The sequence below is a fragment of the Alligator mississippiensis genome, chromosome 3 (genome assembly GCF_030867095.1).
Source record: "Alligator mississippiensis isolate rAllMis1 chromosome 3, rAllMis1, whole genome shotgun sequence".
Lineage (NCBI taxonomy): Eukaryota > Metazoa > Chordata > Crocodylia > Alligatoridae > Alligator > Alligator mississippiensis.
In genome coordinates this window covers 40,541,385-40,566,715 of record NC_081826.1, presented here as the reverse complement: position 1 = coordinate 40,566,715, position 25,331 = coordinate 40,541,385, and the positions used below count along the sequence as shown (strand labels likewise).

Sequence of the window (25,331 nt, the reverse complement as noted above, 5' to 3'; positions counted from 1 at the left end):
TTTAAGAGTTTGGGGAAGCTATTTAAAAGGTATTCCTTAAAACATCAGGTTTTGAAAACTATTGAAGGGCCCAATTTTAATGCTATAAACAGGATACTTAATCCTTAACACTCTCATCCCCTTGTACAACTGAGTCTCTACAAAGGGTCTAAGAAATAATTCTACTGCATGATTAAAAACACACATTTTGATGTATGGAAAAAGACTCCTAGTCTCTTCTGCTGTTCTTTATCACCATCTTTCAAGGGTGTTGAAAATACACATTTGATAGATTGTTAAAAAAGGAACTGCTATTTAGTGTTGTCTTGTACTTAATCATTAATCAATAGTCCCATCTACAGATCTCCCATCTTGTGTTTTGTAAGCTAGCAAACTGGCTGGGAATAGGTGAGGCCATGGGGTAAGCCCAGGGGGCTAGTTAGGCTCCAAATGTTTTAACTAGGCATCCTGAAGTCTCCTCCTATTGAAAGTGGAGCATTGTGAAGTACAAACATCAATAATAACCCTAGTAAATCACTTTCCAGGGAAAAAAGTCTAGGTTTCTGGAACTTACATATTACAGTCTACTTCCAGTGGAAGCAGCTATTTTTCTGCATTTTGGAGAGAGATGCAGACAGTCCTCCTACTCACTCTGCTCTTGTTCCTGAAGCTAATTAGAATGCATCAAAGAACTTGGGTAGATTTTGAAGCTTTGTACACTCCAGCTCTAATCAAAGGGGGATTTTGGTATTTGAATTCAAATTCAAATTTTGATTAACAATTCATGGCAGTAGAGCTGTCAGGCTCTGCTGAACCCAAGAGACAGAGAAGGGAAAAACTTTCAAGGAGCTGATCTGCAGCATATGGCTATGACTAGTACATTCAAAATAATTTGTTGCAAGGGTAGCAGTTTGACACTGAGACTTACTTTGCAAAAGAAAAAAAAGTCAAGATATTTTGACTTAGAGAATCACAAAAAAACTCACCACACAGATCAAGAACTGCCAGCTAACTAAGTAGTTCTGTATTTTTCTTGCTGTGAGCTCCTGGGTTATATTTGGAGCAAAGGTTACCAACAGATATGTTCCTACGATTGTCAGAGTTCCACCTTTAAAAAAAACAACACATGTTACATGGACAATGCACATAACCATTGTCTAACTTACCCTCTAGGTCTATTTAAAAAGAATTCCTAGCATAAAATGAAGTCCACTGAATCAGCTCTATCATGAGGTAACTGGATGGCCCATATTTGGAGCCCTAACTAATGCAATTTTAAAATAAACTCCAGGCAAATTCCAAGGAATCCCTTCAGAATGCAGACAAAACTGTCTGCACAGTTTTACACTGTGCTGAATTAAGTCCCTAACTCTGCATGACATCTTTAAGTGGGCTTAACTTTAAGCAAAAGCAAAACAAAGGAGAATCATGTCCCATGTTTCTGACAGTTACAGCTGGTTCCCACAAGTCATCGATGACTAAAATGATAGGCTGTTTATTGAGACAAAGGACAAGATTTTCAGTTGGTGTCAATCAGTGCAACTCCTCTGATGTCACTAAGACAGTCAGTGCAACAGATACGTTCCAACTCCAAGACCAGACCTGTAGCCACTCCCTGTGATACTTACAGAGCAACAAATTGTTTTATAACAGGTCGATATGCAAGAGGATAGTCAGTCATTTGGTTGTAGGGGCCCCTTTCAAGGTCAAACTTGCATTATTGTGCTTTTAATAAAAGCCTGGAACTTCTGCCCTGTGGACAGCCAGCTGACAAACACAGATGTGCACAGAGGTATGGAGATGCAAGGGGGCTGGTCCTGAGCTCATAAACTGTACTGGATTAGGTATGATATTAGCTAATCAATTTTTTTGAAGTAATCTTTAAAAATTCTTGGCAAATCAATAAATCAATAGGGAACATGAGGTTCAAGAACACAAAACAAAGCACATCAGGAGGACATTGTTGGCACTGTTATAGCACACAGCTTCTCTGGAAAAGCAGAACTGTTCTATATTTATGTGCTTGCAAAAACATCACCATATTTCCCATTATACAGCTCATTCCTATGGAATGTAGCAACATTGTTAAATCCTCCTTGCAAAGTCAAACTCACAGAAATAAAATAAATCAGTGCTAGGCGTTAGTTAAAGCAATGTGTGATGCATAAGATGGAGGGGGGAGGGGAGACGTGACTGGTTGAGGGGTGAATTCTCAGCGTATCAGCTGAGTTGGCAGACTTGGATACAAAACATAAATAAATATTATAAGATTGTTGGAATGGGACCAAGCATCTTTCTCCAAAATGTTCACAAGAACAGCTGTGGCACTCTTATCACATGACAGAATAAATCCTGATCAGCTTAGCCATGTGGTCCCCCACAAAAAAACAGACGGCACAATGGCCCTGTTCGTAGCCTGCCCACAAGAGCATGGTTTAAAAGACAAAACCTGAAACCTGCTTGTCTTTCTGTTAAAATGCTTGAGCAAGATCATTGTGATATACAACAATGTAGCCAGAAAGCCTACTTGCTTTTACAGCAAAGATCATGTTTCCTGATAAAGCATTTGACAACATGATCATCTGCTCTTTGAAGTGACTAAATTTGTACCAAAAGAGTAGGCACTGTCATTTTCAATTGAACTTGCTTTATGTAATATCTCTGCAGTGAAAATCTTTTAATTTAAATGAATAGTTCGTTAGATCGCCTTGTCTTTTCTCCTGAAATTTCCTTGAGTTCACAAATGTAAAACTAATTATCCCTGAGTTAAAAATAGGCAACAAAAATAAATTTAAGATAATCCATATATATATATATGTTAAGTTATAGCTGCAAGTGCAAAAGATTTTACATCACTCTCATATTCAGATGTAAATACAATTGTCTTTCTTGTCACTTGTGCCCAATTTTGAAAGTACTGTATATGTCTTGAAACGTTTGGACGGTGGAAGTGGGAGTGCTGAAGGAGAGGAATTGGAGGGTTACAGCTTGCTAAGCATATGGTACCACACATGCTTATGTTAGCAACTGCTTACTTACCCAATATATCAGCAGCCCTCATGGTTTCTTTTAGGAACAAGACTGAAATAAATGCACTACCTGAAAAAGAAAAAGCATGTCTCACATATGTCATAAATTATATAATGCTTTATAAGTACTGGATCTGATCTTGGTAAGGAATAAAAAAATCTATCAAGGTTGCTGTTCTGCCTGACAGTTCACTGAGGTGTCCTGGTAGTATGAAGGAACTGGGAGCAGGGCCATCTGAATCAAAGCTGTTACAGTGGTATAAGTTATATATTCAGATTAAACCTCCACTGACTTCGGAGAAGTCTCCCTTTTTTACTGGTATAACAGAGCAGAATTCTTTTCCAACGGTACCACCTGTCCAATCCTGGTGTAAGGGCTGCTCCGCCCTCATTTTGTGTGCTGCTTTAATGAGGACCGGGATGGACAATTATTTGGGCCCAATGGCCACATAGGGAGTTTTGATGAGCTGTTGTGAGTTGGGTCAACACCATCCCATCCCCCCCCCCCCACACACACACACACACACCAACTCGCCAAATTCACTATGGGTCTCTGGGTGGGCAGGGAACAGTGTTCAGGAGTGGGATGGGTGGGCGAGGCTGGGATCATGGGGCCAAGTCATGGGGCAATGACAGCTTGGGGCCAGGGTGATGGGGGTGTATGGAGGGTGTGTTTGGAGGGGGGCTGCCTGGGCACTAGGTCCTGGGAGTCAGCTGGGGGTGAGGGAGAGGGTGAGGTGGGGTGGTGGTGGGGGGGGTCCATTGGAGGACACACTGGGGATTTGGGCCTATAGAAGCAGGAGAGAAAGCGAGTCTGGAATGTTCTGACTGAAGGAAAGGATGTGTGTGCGTGTGAGAGAGAGAGCACGAGAGGGACAACGAGACTTTCAGAGAGGAGTCTTAACTGTTAGGCTCACTTGGATATCCTAAGAAGGAGAGATATCTGGATGGCCTTGTTCCTAAAGCCAAGGATGCTGTTTCAGTCTTCTCCTGCCTATGCTAGAAACACCTGGTGTGATTCCTGAAAAAAGTAATTTAACTTTTTTTCTGCTTACTCTCTCTCCGTAACTCCATGTGTACCAAGCCATCTGATGTGTTCTGAGCTTTGTAAAGCATTTCACATCAGTGGATACACAGAACGAACTACAGATAGTGTTTGGCAGGACTTTCATACTTGTCCAATCAGGAGAAAATCTCCCAAAATGAATGGACAGATGAACGAACAGCATTAAGTTAAAGGCAAAAGAGGGGCTAGCACATTACCTACTCTACAGTAATAACTGTCTCGTGTAGCTAAATCATGGTAATTTAACTCTGTTTTATCCAGGGATAAGCTTCCCCAGTTTAGCTTCCACTTACCAAATGTCAAAGCACACACAGGAAAGAGTTACCAGGAGAAGCTAGTATACAGTTAGTCGACTCTCTGGTATAGTTTATCTGTCTGTCCACACCCTCAGAAATATATTGTATTTCTTTTCTAAGCAGCTTAGATATATATGATATAAAGAGTTATAGAGAACTCTACCTAAATTACTGTTACCAATAAAGTGGAACTATTTGTGAGAGTGCATCTCATAGCTTTACCTACATAAGTGATAAAGTTTTCCTTGTCCAACATTAAGATGACTGCTTTGTTGAGTAAAAGACATTGGTATCTAAGCAACACCTTGCAAAAACAGAGCCATTTAACTAAAAAAAAAAAAAAAAGAGAAGGGAATAAAAGCGAACCGAGTTAGAGTAGAAACTAAATTACTGCTCTATTTTTCTGCAGTCACAGCTCTTACAAATTCCGTATCAGGCCACCTATCTAGACAGTTGCTATAACAACAAAGAACCAAAGCTTAATGAAATGATGCCTCAGTAATAAGACATTTTTTTAGCCTATGCTCTTGTCATAAAGGTTGTTGAATACATTACACTAGAGAAGGAAAGATATAAGACTTGGCCCTGGAAGATGCTGAGTACCACCTGCAAAAGTCCAGTGCTGCCAGCTCTCATAATGCTATTGTGAATCTTACAATATTGGTGGCTTGGTTAAAGCCATAGTTACAGGAGTCAAAGGACTGTGACAATCTCAGCTTCAATAGAGACAGGGGAAAAGTTTGAAAACATGGTCCATGTCAACCCTACATCTCCAAAACTAGGCCAGATTAGACCAGCAGAAACAGATATAATTGTTTTTGTAAACTGGGTTATTGCACACACCAGGGGCTCCTTACATTCTTCCATTGCAGATTTTAATGTTGCAAAAGCACCCCACAAGCTACCTGTACATGACCATCCTTCCTCTTCAATGTCAGGGACTTTCTGTACAGAATTCCACTCCAATAGCAGAGATTCCGTGTCAGGGTTCCACATTTTTGCCCACTTACAGAAGCTTTATGTGTATCCCTTTTCTAGTTCTCTCCATGACAGGGATTAAGTGTGCACCCCATTCTCCTATGCCCCTTATAGTAGGGCCCTTCAAGCTGTCCTCCATTCCCAGGACTGTGTGTGTACCCCATTATACATGGCCCTTTTCTCCTATTTGTGGGTCTTTGAGTGCTTCATTCTTCACACACCAGATCCCCCAAGTTTCCCTTCCTCCCCTCTGCAATAGAGCATGTGTTCAACATCCTCCATACTTACATTCCCTCCCCCTTCTCCATCATTATTCTTGGTCAGGGAGATAAAGCATTTAGGGCGCATCTACACATTGCCCTATGGTGACATTGTTACTGTGCCATGGTTTAGTACTTCCTTTTGGGAGTGCTAAAGCATGGCACTGTAACCACCTGTACTGTGCTGTATGTAAGGTGCACAGTTATTTTTAGCAGCTACTTAGTCATCATAGTGCGTTATAACAGGGAGTGCACCACTATGGCAAAGTGGCTGCTGGTCACATGCAGACACCCATGGATGCTTCATCTCCGTAATGCATCACTATGGTGACATAGTATCACATATAGACATGCCCTTAAAGCATCAACACATTAAACTCAACTGAGCAATAATGAACTAAGCTAAGCTGGGGCTACTGTTAGTCAGAAATACATTAATTGGAGCCATCACTGCATTGTTTGATCTACTCAGCTGTAGAAGTCCTTGAAGAGGGTTGGTTTTATTGAGTTGAGAGTCAGACCCCTAAAGTCCAGCCACCATCTGGAAGCATCTTCCTGCTCTAAATATTGTGATTTTCTAATCATTAAGTTGGACCATACCACACAAACAGGGGTGTAATTAGGTTTGGGCCCTTAGTTTGAATGCTTTTCGGGCCACAGGCCAGGTCTTTAGCTGCCTAAAGACAAATTTTCAAAAGTGCCAAAGGATCTGAAATCCCACTGAAAGCTAATGGGACTTTGCTAGCTAAGCCTGGACTTCAGCACTTCTAAAATTTTTGCCATAATATTTAGCACTTGATAGATGTAGGCTCAGATAAAGCAATATCTCAATGATTTGGTTAAAAAAAACACCAATATCTGATAGAATCTTAGACCTACTCTGAAACAGATGTTAATAGCAGCTACCTACACAAGCCAAGGAGAAAATGGAAGCTCAAGCCCATTTTGGCATGCATACATGTGGCACCCTCAGCTGGTGCTGTGAATATGTTCCCACTCTGTGGTCTGGGCCCCCAACTCACCTGTCACAACTTAATGGAACTGTAAAAGGTGGGGCTCAGTGGTGTTCCTTCCCCCTGACCTGAAGATGGGATAGTCATGGGTTCGCTGTGCTTGGTCTTGGGGCTCCACCTCCCCTACACCCTATCCACTCACCAGCCACATGGATCCTTGTGTTGCCGCACCAACTCTGGGCTACGACTCATGCATTGCCCTGAGGGGCGTCCACCTCCTCAGCTGTGGATGGGGCACAGGCTTAGGAGTTCAGCCTGCCCAATCCCTATGCCAACCCAGAGGCCTGAGATGCAGGACTCAGGGCTGGGGTAGATAAGGCCAGTCATTTCTCTTAAGGAGAATCACTGACCTCGAGCCTCTATTGCTCTGGGGCCAAAGTTTGTGAAGTCCCGGCCAAGTACCAGCTCCTGCCCTCGCCCCTCTGCCATGGGGCAGGGTTGTAGGGCTTGTTCGTGCTGGCACGCCAGGTCTTGGTGTGCCCAGTGTCTCACCAGCTGGCTTCCCACCCCTGACCTGGCTTCTGGAGAGGTTTCTGAATCTCCCGCAGTGGCGGGCCCAGCTGATGTCATCAGCTGGCCACCACCCAGCTTGATCGACAGCCGTTTGAAGAGCCGGTGGAATGCCAGCTCACATGGCTTTTTCTCCACCCCAGCCTGCCATGAAGGTAAGTTTTCTGTGGCGTCGGTGTCCCCATTCCCTTCTTCGGGAGCATCAGGATCTGCCCCTGGTGCCTCCAACCCCTGCAGGTGTTCCCCATTGCCACAATGCAAAACCCAGAACTCATTTTCTAAAACATTATTATTATTGCACTGAAAGGCTTAGGACTTGCTCCAATATCAGTGTTATGCTAAGTGAAACTATTTGCTGCAAAAGCAAAAACGGCTTAATTCAGGAGCTTGTTTTCTTGAAAACATCTTGTCTTCTAATGCATCAGTGTAATATAGGCTGTTTTGTATTCATTGTCAGTGTACTACTGCAGCATACAAATTTCAGTCCACTGAAATAAATACTTGAAATACTTCTTTTTCTGAATGCTACACAGTGAAGAAAAGAGAGGTGATATATAAATTAGCTAAGGCAGATGCTAAATTTTCTAGTATTACCATTGTCTGGTTCTGTGCATCTCTTTTCTGAGATACAGCAGGATATATTTTTATATGTATAATCATATATTTTTACAAAAAAAGTTGCAGCATTTTTTGCAAATATATATATCTCAAATGTAGCATTTTGGGCACTAAGAGGAAGGGGTCAAGGCTGGCTCTGGCCCTCCTGGGTACTAGCTTTATATTGTAGGACCTCCAGGCCTGGTGGCAGTTCCCTACAGAGGGAACACCTGCTTGGATTTTTTTTTTTAAGGGCCAAAATAAAAGGTGCCCATTAGCATTTTTGGAGCTTGTTCTGCACTTGGAGAAGTCAGCCTAGTATTGCAGTACCTCCAGGCCCTGTGCTTGTTCCTGCAAATGCCTGTTTTTTGGTTTGTTTTTTTTTAAGGGCCTCACAAAAGAAAAAACATAATGGTTCTCCTCGGTATGTTTGCCCGATATGGGCCATGTGTTATATAGTTATGCTCAGTGTTGGCTACATTTAATCAATTTCATAGTTGGTTTCCATTACTGAGCACATGCTGCTTTTGGTACTAGTTTAATGATAGACAATGTATTTAATAAAGTGTCCTTGTATGCAAATGCAAGACAAACCTCATCTTATATTCGAGTAAACACAGTAATTTCAAGCACGGCAGCAGATCCAAATGTCTTCAGTGAATGTGTTAGTTCTGTTTGTTTTTTTTAAATAAACAAGACCTGAATCCAAATCATCTGACATGGAGCTTAGATACAGTCTCTCTTCTGGGTGACTGTGGCTGTGTCTATACATGCACTTTACTATAGACCAGTACACTAATTAACTGCAGAGTAAAGTGTCACCTTCTACATGTGTGACAGTATTAGGCCACAGTAAATTAACACCACTGCAAGATATTACTGTCAGGGACAGAATTATCTTATGGAAAAGTAATTAACTGCAATTAAATGCCTGCGTAGATGCTGACTGCAGATGTAAATTGCACCCAGCCAACCCAAGCAGGGAGCCAGACTCCTGCCTGTTGCATAACCTCACAGCTCCACACTTTCAGCACTCTTGTACCCTAACGAGATTCTTCACCACCCAACACTGCCACCTGGAGCCGGGAGCAGAGCAGGGCACGAGCATCCCTAACAAACTGCTCCACCCTGACTCAAATTGCTACTGTCTCAGGTGCACATGTAGATGCTGTGCCTTGTAGTAGTTTACTCCAGCTCAAACTGCTCTGGAGTTTGTTGCTTTGAATTAATTGTATGTGTAGGTGCACCCTGTATGAAAGGAAAGATAAGTGGGGAAAAATAATTAGACTGCTTATCTATTATGGTTTATGTTGGTGGGAGGTCTGAGAGTGGGATAATGAGTGTTCTTCCAAGCACTTGTCTAGATAAATTTGATAGAACCTTAGAGCCCATCTCCTGGCATATGTTAATATACTTCATATAAAGGAGAGAATTTTGAAAGGGGATAAAGTAGAATCATGACAGCCTATATCACAGAATTAAACTACAGGCTAGGTGTGCCAAGAAGCTAAACATGCAAACAAATAGACAATAGTTAATGGACTACTCAAGCCTCCTCTTGGCAAACAAGATAGATATTACCAATGTAATGAATACAAAGGGAAGGAAGGAGTTACAGAACCAAGGCATTCAAATGAAGGCATGTTTATCAATATTGCATGCTGAAGTTGGGCCATTTCAAACATATGGCAGATGCAGAACTGGAAAGTCAGCGGATAAGATGTTATAAAATACTCTTCCAATCTTAGTTTCTATATTTACAATTAAAAAATAACCCAATGATCAGAGAGTTGATAGCAAAAGAGAAAACTCTACAGCTGGCCCAACTCACTCTCTCTTACACATACACACACATTTTAACAAGACAGGAGAGAAACTTGAAAGCCATGGCATTCATTGGCACGACATGCATTTCAAGAAATGATCTGAAATTAACTTTCTGGAAAGTATTTAAGAGCTGCTGTTCACTAATACATTTCTTAGGAGCTCATATTCTCAGAAGGGGGGGCCTATGTACTAGATATTCTATAAAAGCACTGTTCTCTAGCTGTACTCGTATTCAAACAGAGGCAATATTTTGATCCAAAAATCATTTGGGAAAAGATCTATGAAACTACAGACAGTGTCACCCTAGCAGGATTGTGTGCTGAAAGGAATTCTGCATGTAATGATAAAGGCTATATAAGATAAGGTCTCAGATACTATAGGTCATCTTTAATTTTGCAGGCACAAATGATAAACAAAAAGAGAAAAGAAGAATGACTTAAAACACTTCTTAAAATTTTAAAATTTTAAATATTAAAAAGTCTTTAAAGATCACATCAGTTGTATGTTGTATGTTCTCCAGTATAACACACTCCTGAATGCACCTGTTTTTTGAACAAGAGAATGAAGAAGAAAAAAAGATTTTTTTTCAGAGTTATGGCTGTATAGAGTAGAATCAGAGCCTAATCTTCAGCTGACTCACCCTCCCTTTCCTGCTTAACTAAAGCTCAAATCCTATTTGCTTTTAAAGATTGTTCTCCATGGGTGGATCTATGATTTTGAAAAGACCTAAAGAATCTCCAGAGATGTGAAGTAGGAGGAGAGAGATCAGAAACAGCTAGCAAGCAGCAAAATTGCCCTAAAAATGTTAGCTTGATTAGTGGAATATCAAGGCTCTTTAAAAGGAGAGATGATCATTAACACCTCTGGAATGAAGAACAATGAACCCTTAAATCAACTTACTTTCTCAGCTACCCGCATAGTAATGCAACAGATGCTGCACTGTGGAGCAGAAATCAAAGCAGGGTGCTTCTATCTGAGGCAGAAACACAGCTTCCCCACTTAACACATGCACCTCAATTCAGGAGGGTGGGGGGGAGCAATTTTGGAGGAAAAGATACATGTTATATGCAAGAAAATATGGCATTACTCATTAGTTGTTCCTTAGATATTCATTGATTTCTTCTCTGCAGAAGAGAAAATCTGACTTTGCCTTTTCAAACTATTTAAAACCCTGAACAAATGCAGGAGCTCACATCATTTCAAAAGCACAAAAATAATATATAATTAAAAATATGGTTATTTTGGATTAATCTACTACTGTTGACCTATAGCAGTGGGTGCCTCCAAGAGGTTCATTAAAGTCATCATCTGTGAGAATCAAGACATATGCTTTTCACTGTTTGACCATGATTAAAATAACCAGATCAGTATAACTGCAGAATCTGTACTGCAGGATATGCAATGATACATACAGGGGATCCAGTCCTGGGAACAGGCCCATTATATATACTACAGAAATATAAGACATTATTTAGCAGACACCAAAAATATTTAGAAAATCTGGGCTCCAGAATTAAGGCTGTTTTGTGCATTCAAAACAAACTTCAGACAAAATTTTCCTTAAACAAAATTCTGCTAAATTTTGCAACCTTAACTTGACTGTGATCTATGAAGGTGAAGGAACATATTCAACTTCAGCACAAGACAAAAGTTCCAGTATAAAATCTCCTCCTCCTGCAGAAGAGACTACAATTTTATGTGAAAAATATTTCTCAAACTGTGAAATTGGAAGACCTACATTACCATTTGCTCAGCTGTAAACAGAAGATAGTGTTTGACTTGATCAGTTTGTCACTGATCCAAAGGCGATCCTAACATTCACAAAATATTGTTCCCCTGGCAGTAATTTTAATAAAGAAAATGAGATAAGGGAGAAAGCATCTGGTGGTAGGAAGTATAACTGAACGTGATGATTTCCTCAGTGCACTGAATTTGGCTATTTCCTCTTTCTTGATGTTTCCAGTTAATTTTCCCTTGGGTGTAAACAGATGTCATTTTTGGAGTGGGATCATCTGTGCAGGGATGTGTGGGCGGCCCCAGAAGCCACACCCCCTTGATGGGGGATTCCCAGGGCATGCAATAGTCAAACAGATGTTGTCCCATTTAAGGCATCACAAACTGTGACTACCTTTGGTCACAGCAACTTTTTTGGGCACTTGGAGCATGACAAGGGGCAAGGGCATCTGTTTGCTTGCAACTTGTGCCGCCATCAAAATTTTGCAACTTGTGCCGCCATCTGTTTGCATCCCTCCTGTAATGTAGTTAAGTGGTTATCCAACTAAAAATCTGCTTGTCCTCAGACTAAGTACTGGGAGGTCAGGCAGAAGAAGCTACAGCATTGCAAAGTAAATGTATCTGCTGGTTAATATATATTAATACTTCCAAATTGCTTAGTCTAGGAAAATAATACTTGGACTGGGTATGAGGGAATGGCATATGAAATACTGAAGGAATTTTCATAATATTTTGTAGCAAAATTTTTAGTTCAGTTAAAAAGAGAGTGGGAGGTAGGACACTGACAAACCATAATACTTATGGAAATATTTTCATACATCTTCAGGGTAGGAAGAGGGGGAGAAGCAATAATGACATTTTTAATGTAGACAATCCATTTCTGAGCAGGGCAGTTTTGTTGTCCCAGCTGAATGCAAGGCATGGAGCAAACAGAAAAAAAATAAAGAGATGAAAAGTTAAAAAAACAAACAAACCCTTAGGTAATATTACAGATAATAGTTAATATTGATTTTGGTCTTTACCATATCCTTTTGTGTTCAGAGACACATGAAACGGGTAAGATTTACAAGTTATAGATCACATATGGAGACATCGCACCAACATATTGTCTGATCTCCAGGTAACTATTTAATTTCTTCCTGTAAGAAATATTTCAAGGGCCATGGATTCTGATGCATAACTGCAATAGCTTTGTATGTGATGCCAAAATTCTGGACTATTTTAAAAAGTGAAGGATACAGTAAACTGCCAGCTCCTTTTCTTCTCACTTATTTGATGATACAAACACACACAGAACTGCTACAGACAGCCAGTCTGCAGGGAAGAAAACTCACCATTGCTGAATAAATATTTCAGGAAGCAGTATCATTTTCAGGTCCCAGTGGACAGCTGGTAGGTACCGACAGACCATGAAAATACACTGCCATGGTGTCAGAATGAATTCCAGGATATGGAGAACCATCATGATACACCAGCACTGCACATGTCAATCTTCTTTGGGAAATGTCATTATTTAAGGGATGCAGCTGACCCAGTGACTTCCTATCTCTACAGCTTCTGTGCTACCCTGTCCTATCTATTGTCACTTCCACTGGTAAAGCTGCAGCAACATTTTAAAAGAAGTGCCTCATAAAATAAATCAACTCACCCTAATTGATATTAACCCAATTGTTTCTATCCAGTAAAGGTATTAATAATACAGATATCCAAATAAAGTACAAGATAAAATATGCCCTAAGTTGTAAATTGATTAGTCTAAGGTTTTATACATGTGCTCTATGAAGGAAAAGGACTTCAGTATTGGTAGAGTCCCACAACAAACCAAAGGTTCTGGAATTATCCAAGTCTCTTTAATATCACATGTTCCTATCAGAAGAGGTAGAACAATTTATGTACACTTAATCAACTTCCAAGGAGAGTGTGAATTAAAGACACTGATCTGATGATAGTATAATTATTTCAGGCTTATACTTGCATTTATCAGCAAATTAACTCAGATGTGTTGGCCCAGAGAAGTCACTCAGCACTGCCTAAGCTTTGAAGTGCAACTCTACAAGGCTTAGGCAGGGAGGTGCCTGCAAACCACAGGGAAGATGGAAAGGGAGTTCCAGAAGAAGCGTGTATGGAGACAAGGCTTAAGTTATCATGGAAGATGGTGATGGGTCAGTGAGACCAGGAAAAGGTCTTTTATACTACAGTGATGAGTGACTGAGCAGCACAGATAAAGATCCAGAAGTATTTAAATACCACGGAACAATCCAAATGCACTGGAGTCAATGGGTGGATATCTATTGAGAGCAGAGTCTAGAACGGGTAATTCAAAGCATTGGGGATTGGTAACCTGCCATTACTACATGCTGCAGTACAAGACAAGCAATAGCAGATTATTAGAGATTTTGTGTGTGTTGAGTACAGGGTTTATTTTAAAATGTCACCTTCCTAATTGTATGAATCATTCACTTTCAAATTGTTAACTTCACCAATCCCTCCCCTGACAGTTTCCTCCTCTCTCTGCAGTTCTTCTAATAGTTTTCTTACAATCATTTTGAATACATTTACTAAAATATCGCCATAAAAAAAATAGGAAAAACCATCTCACCTATGACAGACACACATCCTAATGGAGCAACAAGGGTGGCTGGTGCAAATCCATAAGCTGCAAAATTCCCCAGCTCTCCAGCTCCCATGAGGATAATTCCACTCCACCATAGCTTGCTTGTGTAGTAAGTCTTTTGAGCTGCCAGGCACACCAGTCGGAGATGAGCATATTTCTAGAAAATTAATTATTAGTAGCAGCAATTAAAGAGACTTCCATTGTGTTCTTATATAGAATGAAATTTGAATAATTAGGGGTGCTGTCAACTTCAAATTCCAGGTATGTCAAAGTTTTCTTTTTTAATTAGTTTCAGTTTGATCTTGTAGAAATACTGCTTGATACTAATACGATGTGGCTTCTGCTTTATGCTTTCTTAACCCTGCTGAAACAATGGAAAACTCAGACAACTAAAATCCACCTGAAAAAAATATCAAGGGTCTCTGAAGTTTATATATAAAAACTATGGGCAGCACTACAAACCTCTGATGTTATCTCAAAATATGGATTTTTCAAAAAAAACCAAACCCCATATTTCCCAGGGTACCCTAGTGGTAATACAAATGCATACAACACTGTCATCTAGGAAACCCAAGAAAAATGCAAAATCAAAAGCTTACACTACAAACAGGGAACTACACTACAGCCAGACAGGGAACGGCATGTCCCTTCCAAGGCCCCCTCTACATATTACAGGTGTTGTGCAATTAATTGGTTAATTGTGCAATTGCCTTAAGGCCAGCTACACGTGCAAAGTACTTAGCATAGCATAAAAAGCTTAAACCAGCTATAAAGTTAAACTTCAAAAATGTGTACCATAGGCGACATGTAGGGGGGGCACAGGTGGGCACATGCTTCCTCTGAGACTAGCCACTGCTGAAGCTGCCACCGGCTTCTGCAGGTGTTCGCTGCCCCCCACCCCACCCTTGCTGCTGATGTGGCCACTGGAGGCTGTGGGTGGTCCCTATGGACTGCTCGCTGCCGCCGACAGCACAGATGGGTGGCTGCGGGATGTCCCCGCTTGCTGCCTGCTGCTTGCCACCCCCCACCTCGCCACCATCACTGCTGTGTCCACCTGTGGGCGGTCTCCATTTGCCACTACTGCTTATGGGCAGTTGCCATGTCCCCCCAGCCTCTGGGGGCACGCGTCATGAATGACACATGCCCCCGGAGGCTGGGGGGGCATGGCAGTGGTGGGAGCACAGCAGCAGTGGTAGGGTTGGTGGCACTGGGGGTCAGCAACCACCCACAGATGTCGGTGTTGGCATTGGCAGTGTCCAGCAGGGATCACAGATCGCCTGCAGATGCTGTTGGCTGTGTCGGCGGCGGGGTGGCGAGCAGCAACCACCTGCAGGTGCCACTGACACTGCTGGCAGTGCCTTTTTGTAGGGGGTGCACCGCCACACTCAGGGGGTGCATGTGCACCCACATGCACACCCTACATGTCGCCCCTGGCACACATCGTTCATGATGTATACTAACTTTAGAGTTGGTTGTTGTTGAGCTTTAATATGCAAGTGTAGCAGGGGCTCCCCTGCTGCTGGGAGCCCCATCAGTACACCATGCCCAGCTGGAGCTGGGAGTCGTGCAACTGAGGGAACTCTCAGCCCCAGCAGTTGCCAACTCTGGGTCCTGACAGCACCGAATCCCAGAGTGCTGCAGTTGTGGATACTGGGTTCCAGGATCCGGCCCGTTCCCAGAAGCTGATGGGAGCAGCTTTCCCAGGGGGTATGTGAAACCCCTGAGCTCCAGGGATCATGGCTGCTGCAACCCACCCTGTACCTGGGAGTGCATGGGGTGGCCCCACAGCTGGAAGCCCCTCAACTGAGGGGCTCCCCCTGCACCAACAGTAAGGTGTGATGGGTTATAATCCATAATCCCACAATCACACCTCCTGCCATGCATGTATGATATGGCAGGGGGTGTGATTGTATAGATCACATATAGAATCCCATCGTGCCTTTACCTGTACATGTAGTGGGGGCCTGCCTGATCCATGAACTAACCAGAAAGGCAGTTCTTGAATGAAAGAGTATGCAATAAAGCAGAGCTGCTATCAGAATTGCCAGGGCCCAATTCTGCTTGCCTAATTCACTCATGACTTTGGTACGATTACTCATGGGAGCAAACCAAATTGGATTTGGTCTATGATCTCCAGTAATGCAAAATTACATTACGCTTAGTCTTAGTGTATAAAAAAAATTCAACAATGTCTCTGTTTCTAATGTCCCTATCAACCAGACTTGTGTTTCAGCATATATATAGTCAAATGGTATTTTGTCAACACCCTTTTTAAAGGGTGGAAGTATTAGTTGTACACATGGTAATTGCTTTCTCTTTAGCTCTAGAGCAAGAACTGTGCAATGGCAGGATATTTGAGTGACTTTGGTTATTCAGATCTTCTCAAACAGCTCAATCATTTAATGGAGGAAGTACGTGATAGTCAGGGATGCAGAACTGCGGTGAAGTTGCATATTTTCACACATACACACATAATTAGCCCGCACATAGTCTCAATTGTCTCATGTACCAGGCCAAATTTCTCACAAAGCTCTCTGAACAGTAGGGGAATCAGTGCCAAGAGCACTGGAAACACATGGGACTATGACTGCATTTCTACTGGCTTGAAAATGGGTTTTCCCCCCATTTGGCGGGGAGGGGAGCCAAAAAGCAAAATATTTTGAAGTGCCACACAGGAGTTTAATGGGCCAAAATCATTGGTTAGAGAACATTTCCCATGGTACACCACATTCTCTCCTGTTGAGAGGACGTATTACAGGGTAGCCATAGAGCTGAGGTGCATTACAATAGATAAAGTGAAATGGGAAGTCTAGCTCCTAATGGAAAAAGGAAGCATGAAGAAACTGAACAGCAGGAACTAGGAGGGAACAAGACTGGATTTCAGAATGGTAATATTTAGGTTTTTGAACATCCAGTTTCCCAACAATTCATTTTCCCTTGTGATGCAGATATTCTTTGTGGAAAAACTCTGGCTAGTCAAAAAACCTAGGATTCTACTGAAAACCAACTTGACAGAAAATTTCTGACCAGCCCTAAATGAAACCTCATTCAGGATTCACCTAAAGTGCTTGCAGGCCTTTAGAGAAAAATCCAGACTGCATCTTGAGATTGAAGAGAGATCCCCATTGTTTTATCTCCTGACACAGTAGATTGTTGCCTACAAAAGTTTATTATGCCTCTCTGAGCCAGTTTGTGCCACCCTGCTCTGCTTTCCACATGTTTTATCATGTAACTTCTGTCCACACTTAGATCATATGTATCCTCCTCTATTTTAATTACTCATGGTCTTAGCATAAGCATTCTGTAGATATAGCAGTTTGAAAGATATGTTGAATCCAGCCAAAATACTGCCTTTCCTGACTGCTTTTTTATCTGGGGTGGGGAGAAGGAGAATGAGGTACTTCATGGGAAGGAGAGTGAAAAGATACATTGGAACCATTTATCTCCAATTAATATTAATAGGAAAATACACATTGGGATTTAAGGAAGTCAATTGTTAAACCTACCAACTTGCAGGAAAACAGTCTCTTAGGTGCTAACAGTGGCTAATCAGTTTCAGAGCCCCATGCAGGGGTTTAGGTTGTAGCCGTGTTGGTCTAAGGATATAGGCAGACAAGGTTCTTTGGGTGAATTTGATATCTTTTATTAGACCAACCTAAATGGTTGGAGAACCCCATGCAATTGCATAGTTTGCAAACCTCAGCCTTGTCCTTGTAAGGAGCTGTCAGGATCATGGCCCTGACATCAGCACCATCTTCAGGAAATCAAGGCCAGTCAATAGCTTCATCAGATGTTCATTTTATAAAAACACTGTTTTGTCACTAAAGAAAATACCATTTGTAAAAGACAGTAGAAGTTTCAGCTGCAATGGTTAATCACTGGGTAATGGAGGGGCATTCCATTTTTCTAAATCTTGTGTAGATTTGAAAATAGGAAGACACTTCAAGTTGATCAAGCCTAGACAGTTAATGTTTGAAAGGTAATGATTAACTGTTTGCAGGTATTCTTGGTATACTGCCTTTTGAAACATCCAAATATCCTTTTGACTCCCCTAGCAGCAAGACAGAAGGTACTGATTCAGAACTCTCTCTTCACTACAGGCTTGATGAAACACTCACTGCAGCCAATGCAAGTTCTCCCATTGCACTTCCCACCCTCAGAAGAGATCCCAACCTTCTTCAAAGAGCATTGGCAGTGTCACAGACTGCCATGTAAGGCAAGAAATCTACAACAGATCTGTGGGCAGAACAGAGGACTTGTCTCTGGGACGGTCAATCTGGAAACATTCATAAGCATTTCCTATTTAAGGAAATAGGAGTAAAATAGTGAGAAGTTGCCTGATTTTAATAAAAAGGTGAATTCGTGAATTTTATACTCCACAGACTTTTGTGTAGGACAGCATAAAACGGATTGTATTCAGAGACCGGCTTGCAGTCTGATTCCTTCTGGAAAAAAAATAGCCAAGTAGGTGGGGATATAAAAGTATGAAATACAATGGCACCAGAATTATTTTTCTAGAACTTTTTAAAAATCATCTGTAGTGCGAGGACTTATTCTACCAGTAAAGACAGCTGGTTAGGATTACTAAAAAACAGTTCAGAGGGACATTTTCAAGATAAAAATATTTCCCTGTTTAACTATTAGCAAAAGTTGAGAGGTCAGGACCTCAGTTTGTTTTTCACCATTTATGCTATTTACTCTATCATTCTAATTGCACAAAGACACAAGTTGGTCAATGTTCCTTTAGGCATCAATCTTGCAAACATGTAGGTATGCATGTAGGTTTACTTACACAGCTGAAGAAAGGGCAGGGTTTTGGTCTCACTTTAGGAAGTATACACACACACACACACACAAAGGTTTCAGGGATACAGGTTGTAGCCATATTGGTCTACAGGCAAAAGGAACCAGACCTCTGTGCAGAGGTAGTATCTTTTATTAGACCAAATAGATATTTGCAAAAAAAAAATCTTTATTTGCAAACTTTCAGGCGCACACACCTTTTTCATGCATAGAAGAATGCAAAGATTGTAAAATTTCTCTTAGGTAGAAATGAAAATTCATATTTAAACATTTTGCAGCTTGGTGCTCACAAACACCATTAGGATCAGGGATAGGTCCAAAGGGCCTTGCCTTTTCTTATGACAGATTGGAAGAAGAAGAAATGCTATAAGTTAATTTTGTTGTAATGTTGGGTCACAGTATAGAAAAGGTTTAGAATCATTGCAGCATCAAAGTTATTAGGTTGAGGTACTTTAAGGTAGGAAACTGTTTAAAAAAAAATAGAAAAAATTAAACAAAACTTTACATTTGGAGCCTGAAATTTAGATGTTAAACATTTGCTAAAAGGTAAATGCATCTAAATACTTAGAAGGCATCTCTTACCTGTATATTCAAAGAGATACTAATCAAGAAGTTGCCAGTGACTGCCAACAAAACTCCTAAGAGCTGAGTCTGAAAAATTAAAATGAAAAAAAAATGAAAAAATGTTCCTATAGAAGAATGACAGAATAGTAGGCACATTTGTAACAGTATAAAAAACTCATTGAACTTTTCTGTTAATGAATTCATGCTTCATTAAATAAATCAGTGAAGAATAATTTTGCATGAATAATTATAAAACTAATGAAGATGGTGCATTATGCCTGAGGCTTTAGAAGTAAACAACCAGAAAGTAAAATGGTATTTGCTTTCCTAATTTATTTTGCCCTACTTCCCTAGAATATCTTGCATGGTCTCCAGGAAAACTCGGTAGGTTTCAAGTTAATATCTTGTGTTATTCTCAAAAGACCAAGTTAAACTTACAGAATGATAAAGCTTGTTGATTTAGAAAGCCTTCTTAGCCTACTGATCCGCTGTTCCCTCCATTTCCTTTCTGCAATCCCAGGGCCTTAAATGAAACATATCCCTATGTAACATTGGAGGTTTAATTCAATCCATTGTTAAAGCACATTTTAACCAGGTCTCTAGCTTTTGTGTTGGCTTTTTAGCTCTAAGCGATCTTCTCAGTTTCTCTACATTCTCAATCTTTATTGGTTCAGTTCTTGTTTGGTTTTCTTGTTCAGATGTCTCTATTTCTGAGTCATTTTCAATCTTTTCTGTCATTTCTTGATGCTTTGTTGTTAGCTCTGTTTCCTTTGGTCACTCTCATGATGCTGCTTCTTTTCTCACCTTTACGAGCTGCAAGTGTCATCTGTTTCTTCTTAATACCTGTCCTTCTGTTGTGACTACTTCATAGGATCTGGGAGCTACTTGATGATAAACTAGTGCTTTTTGTTTCCACGTTCATCCAGCTAAATTAAGCACCATATCTTTGTTGTGCAGTTGTGGTAACTCCCTGAAACCCCTCTCATAGTATCATTTTTGTTTGAGTTTGTAAAATGTATTTAATGTTTTCATGTTTTGCTTTTCATTCTGATGAGCATCATCCACAAGATTTGGCAGCCTGGTTTTGAGTTTCCTGTTCAATAGCATTTCTGCTGGGGACAATCCATGTTTCATGGGTGTTGCCCTGTAATTTAAGAGTGACTGGTAAACATTGGTGTGTGAATCTGTAGGTTTTATCAACAATTTCTACTCCATTTTCCACCAAACCATTGGACTGTGGATATTTAGGACTTGAAGTGTTGTGATGGAATCCATATTTGCTTGCAAACTCTTTAAAATCAAGGCAGTTGAATTAAGGTCTGTTGTCTGCTCCCACAATTTGTGGAATCCCACGTCTAGAAAAAAATTGATTTGATGTGAGTTATGACATGGTTTGCTGTTGTGCTTTTGACCAATGCAGTTTCAGGCTACTGAAAATAATAATCCAGCTCTAGTTAGGATGTCTTGCTTTCAATGATATTTACAAATGTTACCTTAAGTAGGGGGGTAAAAAAACAAATCACTGTTTGGAGAAACAGTGATTAAGGTGCTATTTCAGCAAGCTTAAAGGCTATTCAGCCTTGCAGAATTACCATGTGGGTTCACCCTGTTTAAACAGTTATCATAACATGGTTTTTACCTAGCCAAGACCAAACTGTGTTATAGTACCATCATATAACAGTGTTTTTGTCTTTAGCTAAACTTGGCTTAGAAGGGGTGTTATCTATCACATTGCAACCTAGTGCAGATGAAGAATATAGGTTCTAACACATAGTAAGGTTGTTGATTTTAAAATTGGTTAGCCCCGACCAGGGTAGCAAATGGTGGAGTACATTGTTTTGTCTGCAGTGGACCAAAATATATTAGTCAGCATGTGTTAGCTAAAGCGCTAATAATGCACTTTTAAATAAGACTGCTCGAGGGAATGCCTGAATGAATAAAGGCAAAGAATGGTGTTATTGCAGGGTCAGAACATTCTTTGATTCCATTTATCAAGACAAAAACAAATTATCATAAAAATCCCCCATGGTAGTGCAAGTTGGTCCCCACGCTTGGGTAACAGGAAAGGAAAGGCAGGAGAGAATAAGGGGTAGGCTGTACATTTTATAAATCAAAATGCACCTTCCCTCCACTAGGCATTTCCTAGTGCACTAGGGCTATCATAAAGGATAGAACCTTATGGGCGTGTCCAGATGAGCGCACATGTGTGTATTGCAGCGGCTCAAACCCATGGAAGACGCATGTGCAGGAACAAAAATACATTCCCTGCACTGGATATTTGCAGCGCAGAATTAGTCACAGAGGCATAATGGTTGATTGAAAGATTATTTACTTACACCAAAGATGGTCGCGGTGCAGGCAGGAAAACTTGCTTGAGTTACAGTTGCAGATAGAAAAGAAGAGAGGCGGACTAGAGTTCCTTCCCGTGAACACTCTTCTAGCCCATCCGGTTGGAGGCTCTAAACCGCAAGCCCATCGGACCAACCGGAGAAAGTACGTACGGTAAAGAGCTCTGAATAGACTCACTCACATGAAGTTTGCTAGGCTCCGTGGATCCTTTTTGCGCGCAGGGAAGAAGGATACGTCTGGATTGCGCTCGGTGACAGGGAGAGGCTAGAGGCTGATCAGACCTCTGTTGCCTGCTTGAAATGCGTTGGGTCCGTAAGGATCCACAGCGCTTAGAGATCTTCACACAGCGTGAAGTCTCCTCCTCCTGGTGTTCGTGGAGTCCTCCAACTTGGGCGGAAACCACTCAAGCTTTTTATACAGCTAGCAAGCCAATCACTAGCCGCCACGTGTGCATAATTTAGAACTAGCCAATGGTGGGACGCAAATTTGAATATGAATGGCGGGAACTCCTTGCAACGTGCATTTCTGTGCTGCAACAAAGAAATGCACCCTGCAAAGAAAGCTACAAAACGGCGGGAACTTCTTTTGCACCCGGGGTTCTCCTTTGCAGTGGAAAACTCCACCGTGCAAAGAAGCTGCAATTTGGCAGGAAATAATTCAGTGGTGCCAAAGCACACACAAAACAAAAATCACAACTTTGGGTTGTGACAGGTACGTGGAGGGTCTTGAGCGGGGGCTGCCACACACCTGCCCCCCACCCAGCCCCTGTGATGCCAATGGCAGCAGGCAGCATAGCTGTGGCTCTGCTGCAGACACAGTGGGCAGTGATGCTGAGCTGTGAGACCCATACAGCTCCATACATGCTGAAAAGACCAAACCCAGCCACTAATGCACAGCCTTGGATGGGCTGGGCTGTATCCATTCAGCATGTATGGAGCCCAGGTCACACAGTGCCACGTTGCTGCCCACTCTACCTGCAGCAGACCACAGCCCTGCTTGGCTGCTGCCACTGGTGCTGTGGCTGCCGGGAGGGGGGGTAGGCATGTGGCAGCCCCAGAGCCGTTCCCAGGGGTGTGCAGGGCCAGGGGGTGGTGAATGGAGGGGGTGGGGGTGGCAAGCAGCCGGATCATGGAGCCAGCGGCACGTGGCAGGACCCAATCTGGCCCAGGCCGGCGTGGCTCTCTAGCTCAGCTTTGTACCAGAGCAGGATGCGCAGCTCTGGGAGGCACAGCTCCTGTGCAAACACATGCTAGTTTTGTGGCCTGGGCTGGATTGGGTTGGCAGGGTGTGTTTTCCATGAGGATCAGGCCCAATCCAGCCTAACCTGTGTGCCTCCTCCCCACAGTCACCATGGGGCAAGCACCACTTCCACCGGAGGCAGGACCCAGTGCAGCATGCAGGGACAGTGTGCTGAGCCAAGCTGGGTCCTGCTGGCACTGGGGAAGCTCACACTGCCAGGCTGGGCCAGTTCCATGGTGGCAGGACCCGGTGGAGTGCGCTGGGACCATGTGTCATGCTGAGCCAGGTCCTGCTGCCTTGGAACTGGCTCAGACTGGCAGTGTGAGCCACCCCAGTGTGACAGGTGGTCCCTGCAAGTGGCACTGGCCCCCAAGTGACACCTGCAAGTGTCACTGGTCCCCAATGAGCGGCACAGGCAGCACCAGATCTGCGCTGCTCAGGGCCGAGCCATGCCATGGGGGGCCTGGCAGCAGTGGGCTCTGAACACCCCACACCCACTGCTGTAGGGGGTAAGTTGTGGGCCCTGCTGGGGAGGTGGGGGGGGCTGTGGCCCTGCAGGGTGCCTGGGACCCTGGGGGGGGGGCAGTGGTCCTCCAAGGTGGAGCTGGGCCCCTGCAGGGTGGGGCAGTCCAGGTGATGTGTGGGGGGCTCACCCCTCCTGAGCAGCCCTCCTACAAGGTCCCCCTATACCCACAGTCCCCCCGTAATCAGCCCACACCTAGCCACACACCAACCCGCATCTCCCCACATCCCCCCACACACCCACGCGCCTTCTTCCACACCCCTTCCCACCTCCCCTCCTGCAAACCCCACATCCCCCCATCACACACCCATCATGTGAGAAGAAAACCAAAAGCACGCATTAACACATAAATATTTAGAATGTATTTTATTATTATGATAGAGACACTGGTAGGCTTCCAAATTGCTTTAACATTTGTAAATATATCAGTAAAGCATTGCGCAACTGATCTCTCTCTCTCTAGATAGATAGATAGATAGATAGATAGATAGATAGATAGATAGAGGTCTTTTGTTCTAATTATGGAAGAACATGCATTTGGGGGTATTTTAAAAAATAGATTTGGGATGCTGCTGCAGCAGTCCAGCTGACACAAGGGGCTAGTGTCCCCAGATACCAATTGGCCAGGCCCTAGAAACTCCTGAGAAGGAGTAGCCCTGAGCTGCTTGCTAGGGCAGCTTTTTATATTGGTGAGGCCAGCAAAGGGAAGCTTTTTATACTGCTGGGGCCATGTTCTGGCCCCAGGCTCTAACTCCCCCTGGCTGCAGATTTGGAAGGAGCCAGGCAGGGTTATTTTGCCTCAAGTGGCACAATTTGCCCCACACCAAAATGCATGTCTGGGCATGTGCGCTGAGGCAAAAAGCCCCGGCTGAAATTTGCACCGCTTCCATCTGCGCTGCTGCAAGCGCACGTGCTTATATGTGTAAACACAACCTATGTGTCCTAAGGATCTTTTACATCACTCTAGCAGTCTAAAAGGGCATTTTCAGTGCAAGGCTCTATGATGTGAAAAGGCCTTAGAGTAAATGACAATCAGGCTCAAATATAAACCTTTGGTATTAATTCTGATAAATATATCCTTTACAGACTAAAATCTGCATCAGAGATTCAGTTCTATGGTAAAACAGACAATTTACATGTGTTTCATGTATATTTTTAATGAACATTAAATTGCAGCTTTGCCAGGACTAACAAATCAGAACTCAGAAAAATTAACATACTCGCATCGAATATAAGACTTATAATGGATATTTATGGAAACCTTCTATAATTGTAAGTTAAATTGATGAATGGAAAAAATCTGCTTCAAAAGTATGCTGTCAACTTACTCATCAGGCTAGTTAAACTGTTTAATCTACCTTTTTTTTTAATCTAAAGAAGTTTTCATCAAATTTAATGACATGTATTGCTGCAAACACTATGTTTGTTTTCCATTAATTAAAACTTTTAGATCTTTGTGGATCTTATAAAAATGTCATGGTGGGGGAGGAGGGTGAATGCCTCTTGTACTTCTAATTCAGAGTTAACTGTGAAGTATAGCGGAACTCAAGAGTTATCATCAAAAAAACACATTTAGCAGCCATGTGGAATGAGAGAAGACTATCATTTAAAGCTCACTGTGCTCAGTGCTTTACAGATGTACAAAGAAAACACAGCTCTTGTTCCAAGTATTTTATAGCATAATTCAGATACATACAGAGTTCAGGTCCATACACAGCACTGGGGGATAGTTAAAATAAGTAGAAGGGCAGATATCTTGTCAAGGTTATTTGTGCTGAAATATTTCAGGAAAGAAGCATGTTTACATTTTGTCAATGGGGTAAAAAAAATGAGGGAAAAGTCAGATAGAATATGAAGGGATGGTTTGGATAGGGATGATCCTGACACAGGCAGGTGGTTGGACTAGGTGACCTCCAGGGCTAGGTACAGAAGTTACACATAAGCTGGCTT

At 42.2% G+C, this 25,331-nt stretch overlaps 1 protein-coding gene across 1 annotated transcript in view; it reads right to left on the bottom strand.

Annotated features, from left to right (window-relative positions):
• NIPAL2 (NIPA like domain containing 2) overlaps positions 1–25,331 on the bottom strand; it is a 69,524-nt gene that overhangs the window by 26,302 nt on the left and 17,891 nt on the right. The window contains exons 2-5 of the mRNA XM_006273238.3: positions 19,289–19,357; positions 13,889–14,060; positions 3,019–3,078; positions 966–1,087 (exon numbers count right to left, since the gene is read on the bottom strand). Of these exons, the coding sequence (XP_006273300.1) occupies positions 966–1,087; positions 3,019–3,078; positions 13,889–14,060; positions 19,289–19,357 (423 nt within the window). The remainder of the gene's footprint in view (positions 1–965; positions 1,088–3,018; positions 3,079–13,888; positions 14,061–19,288; positions 19,358–25,331) is intronic.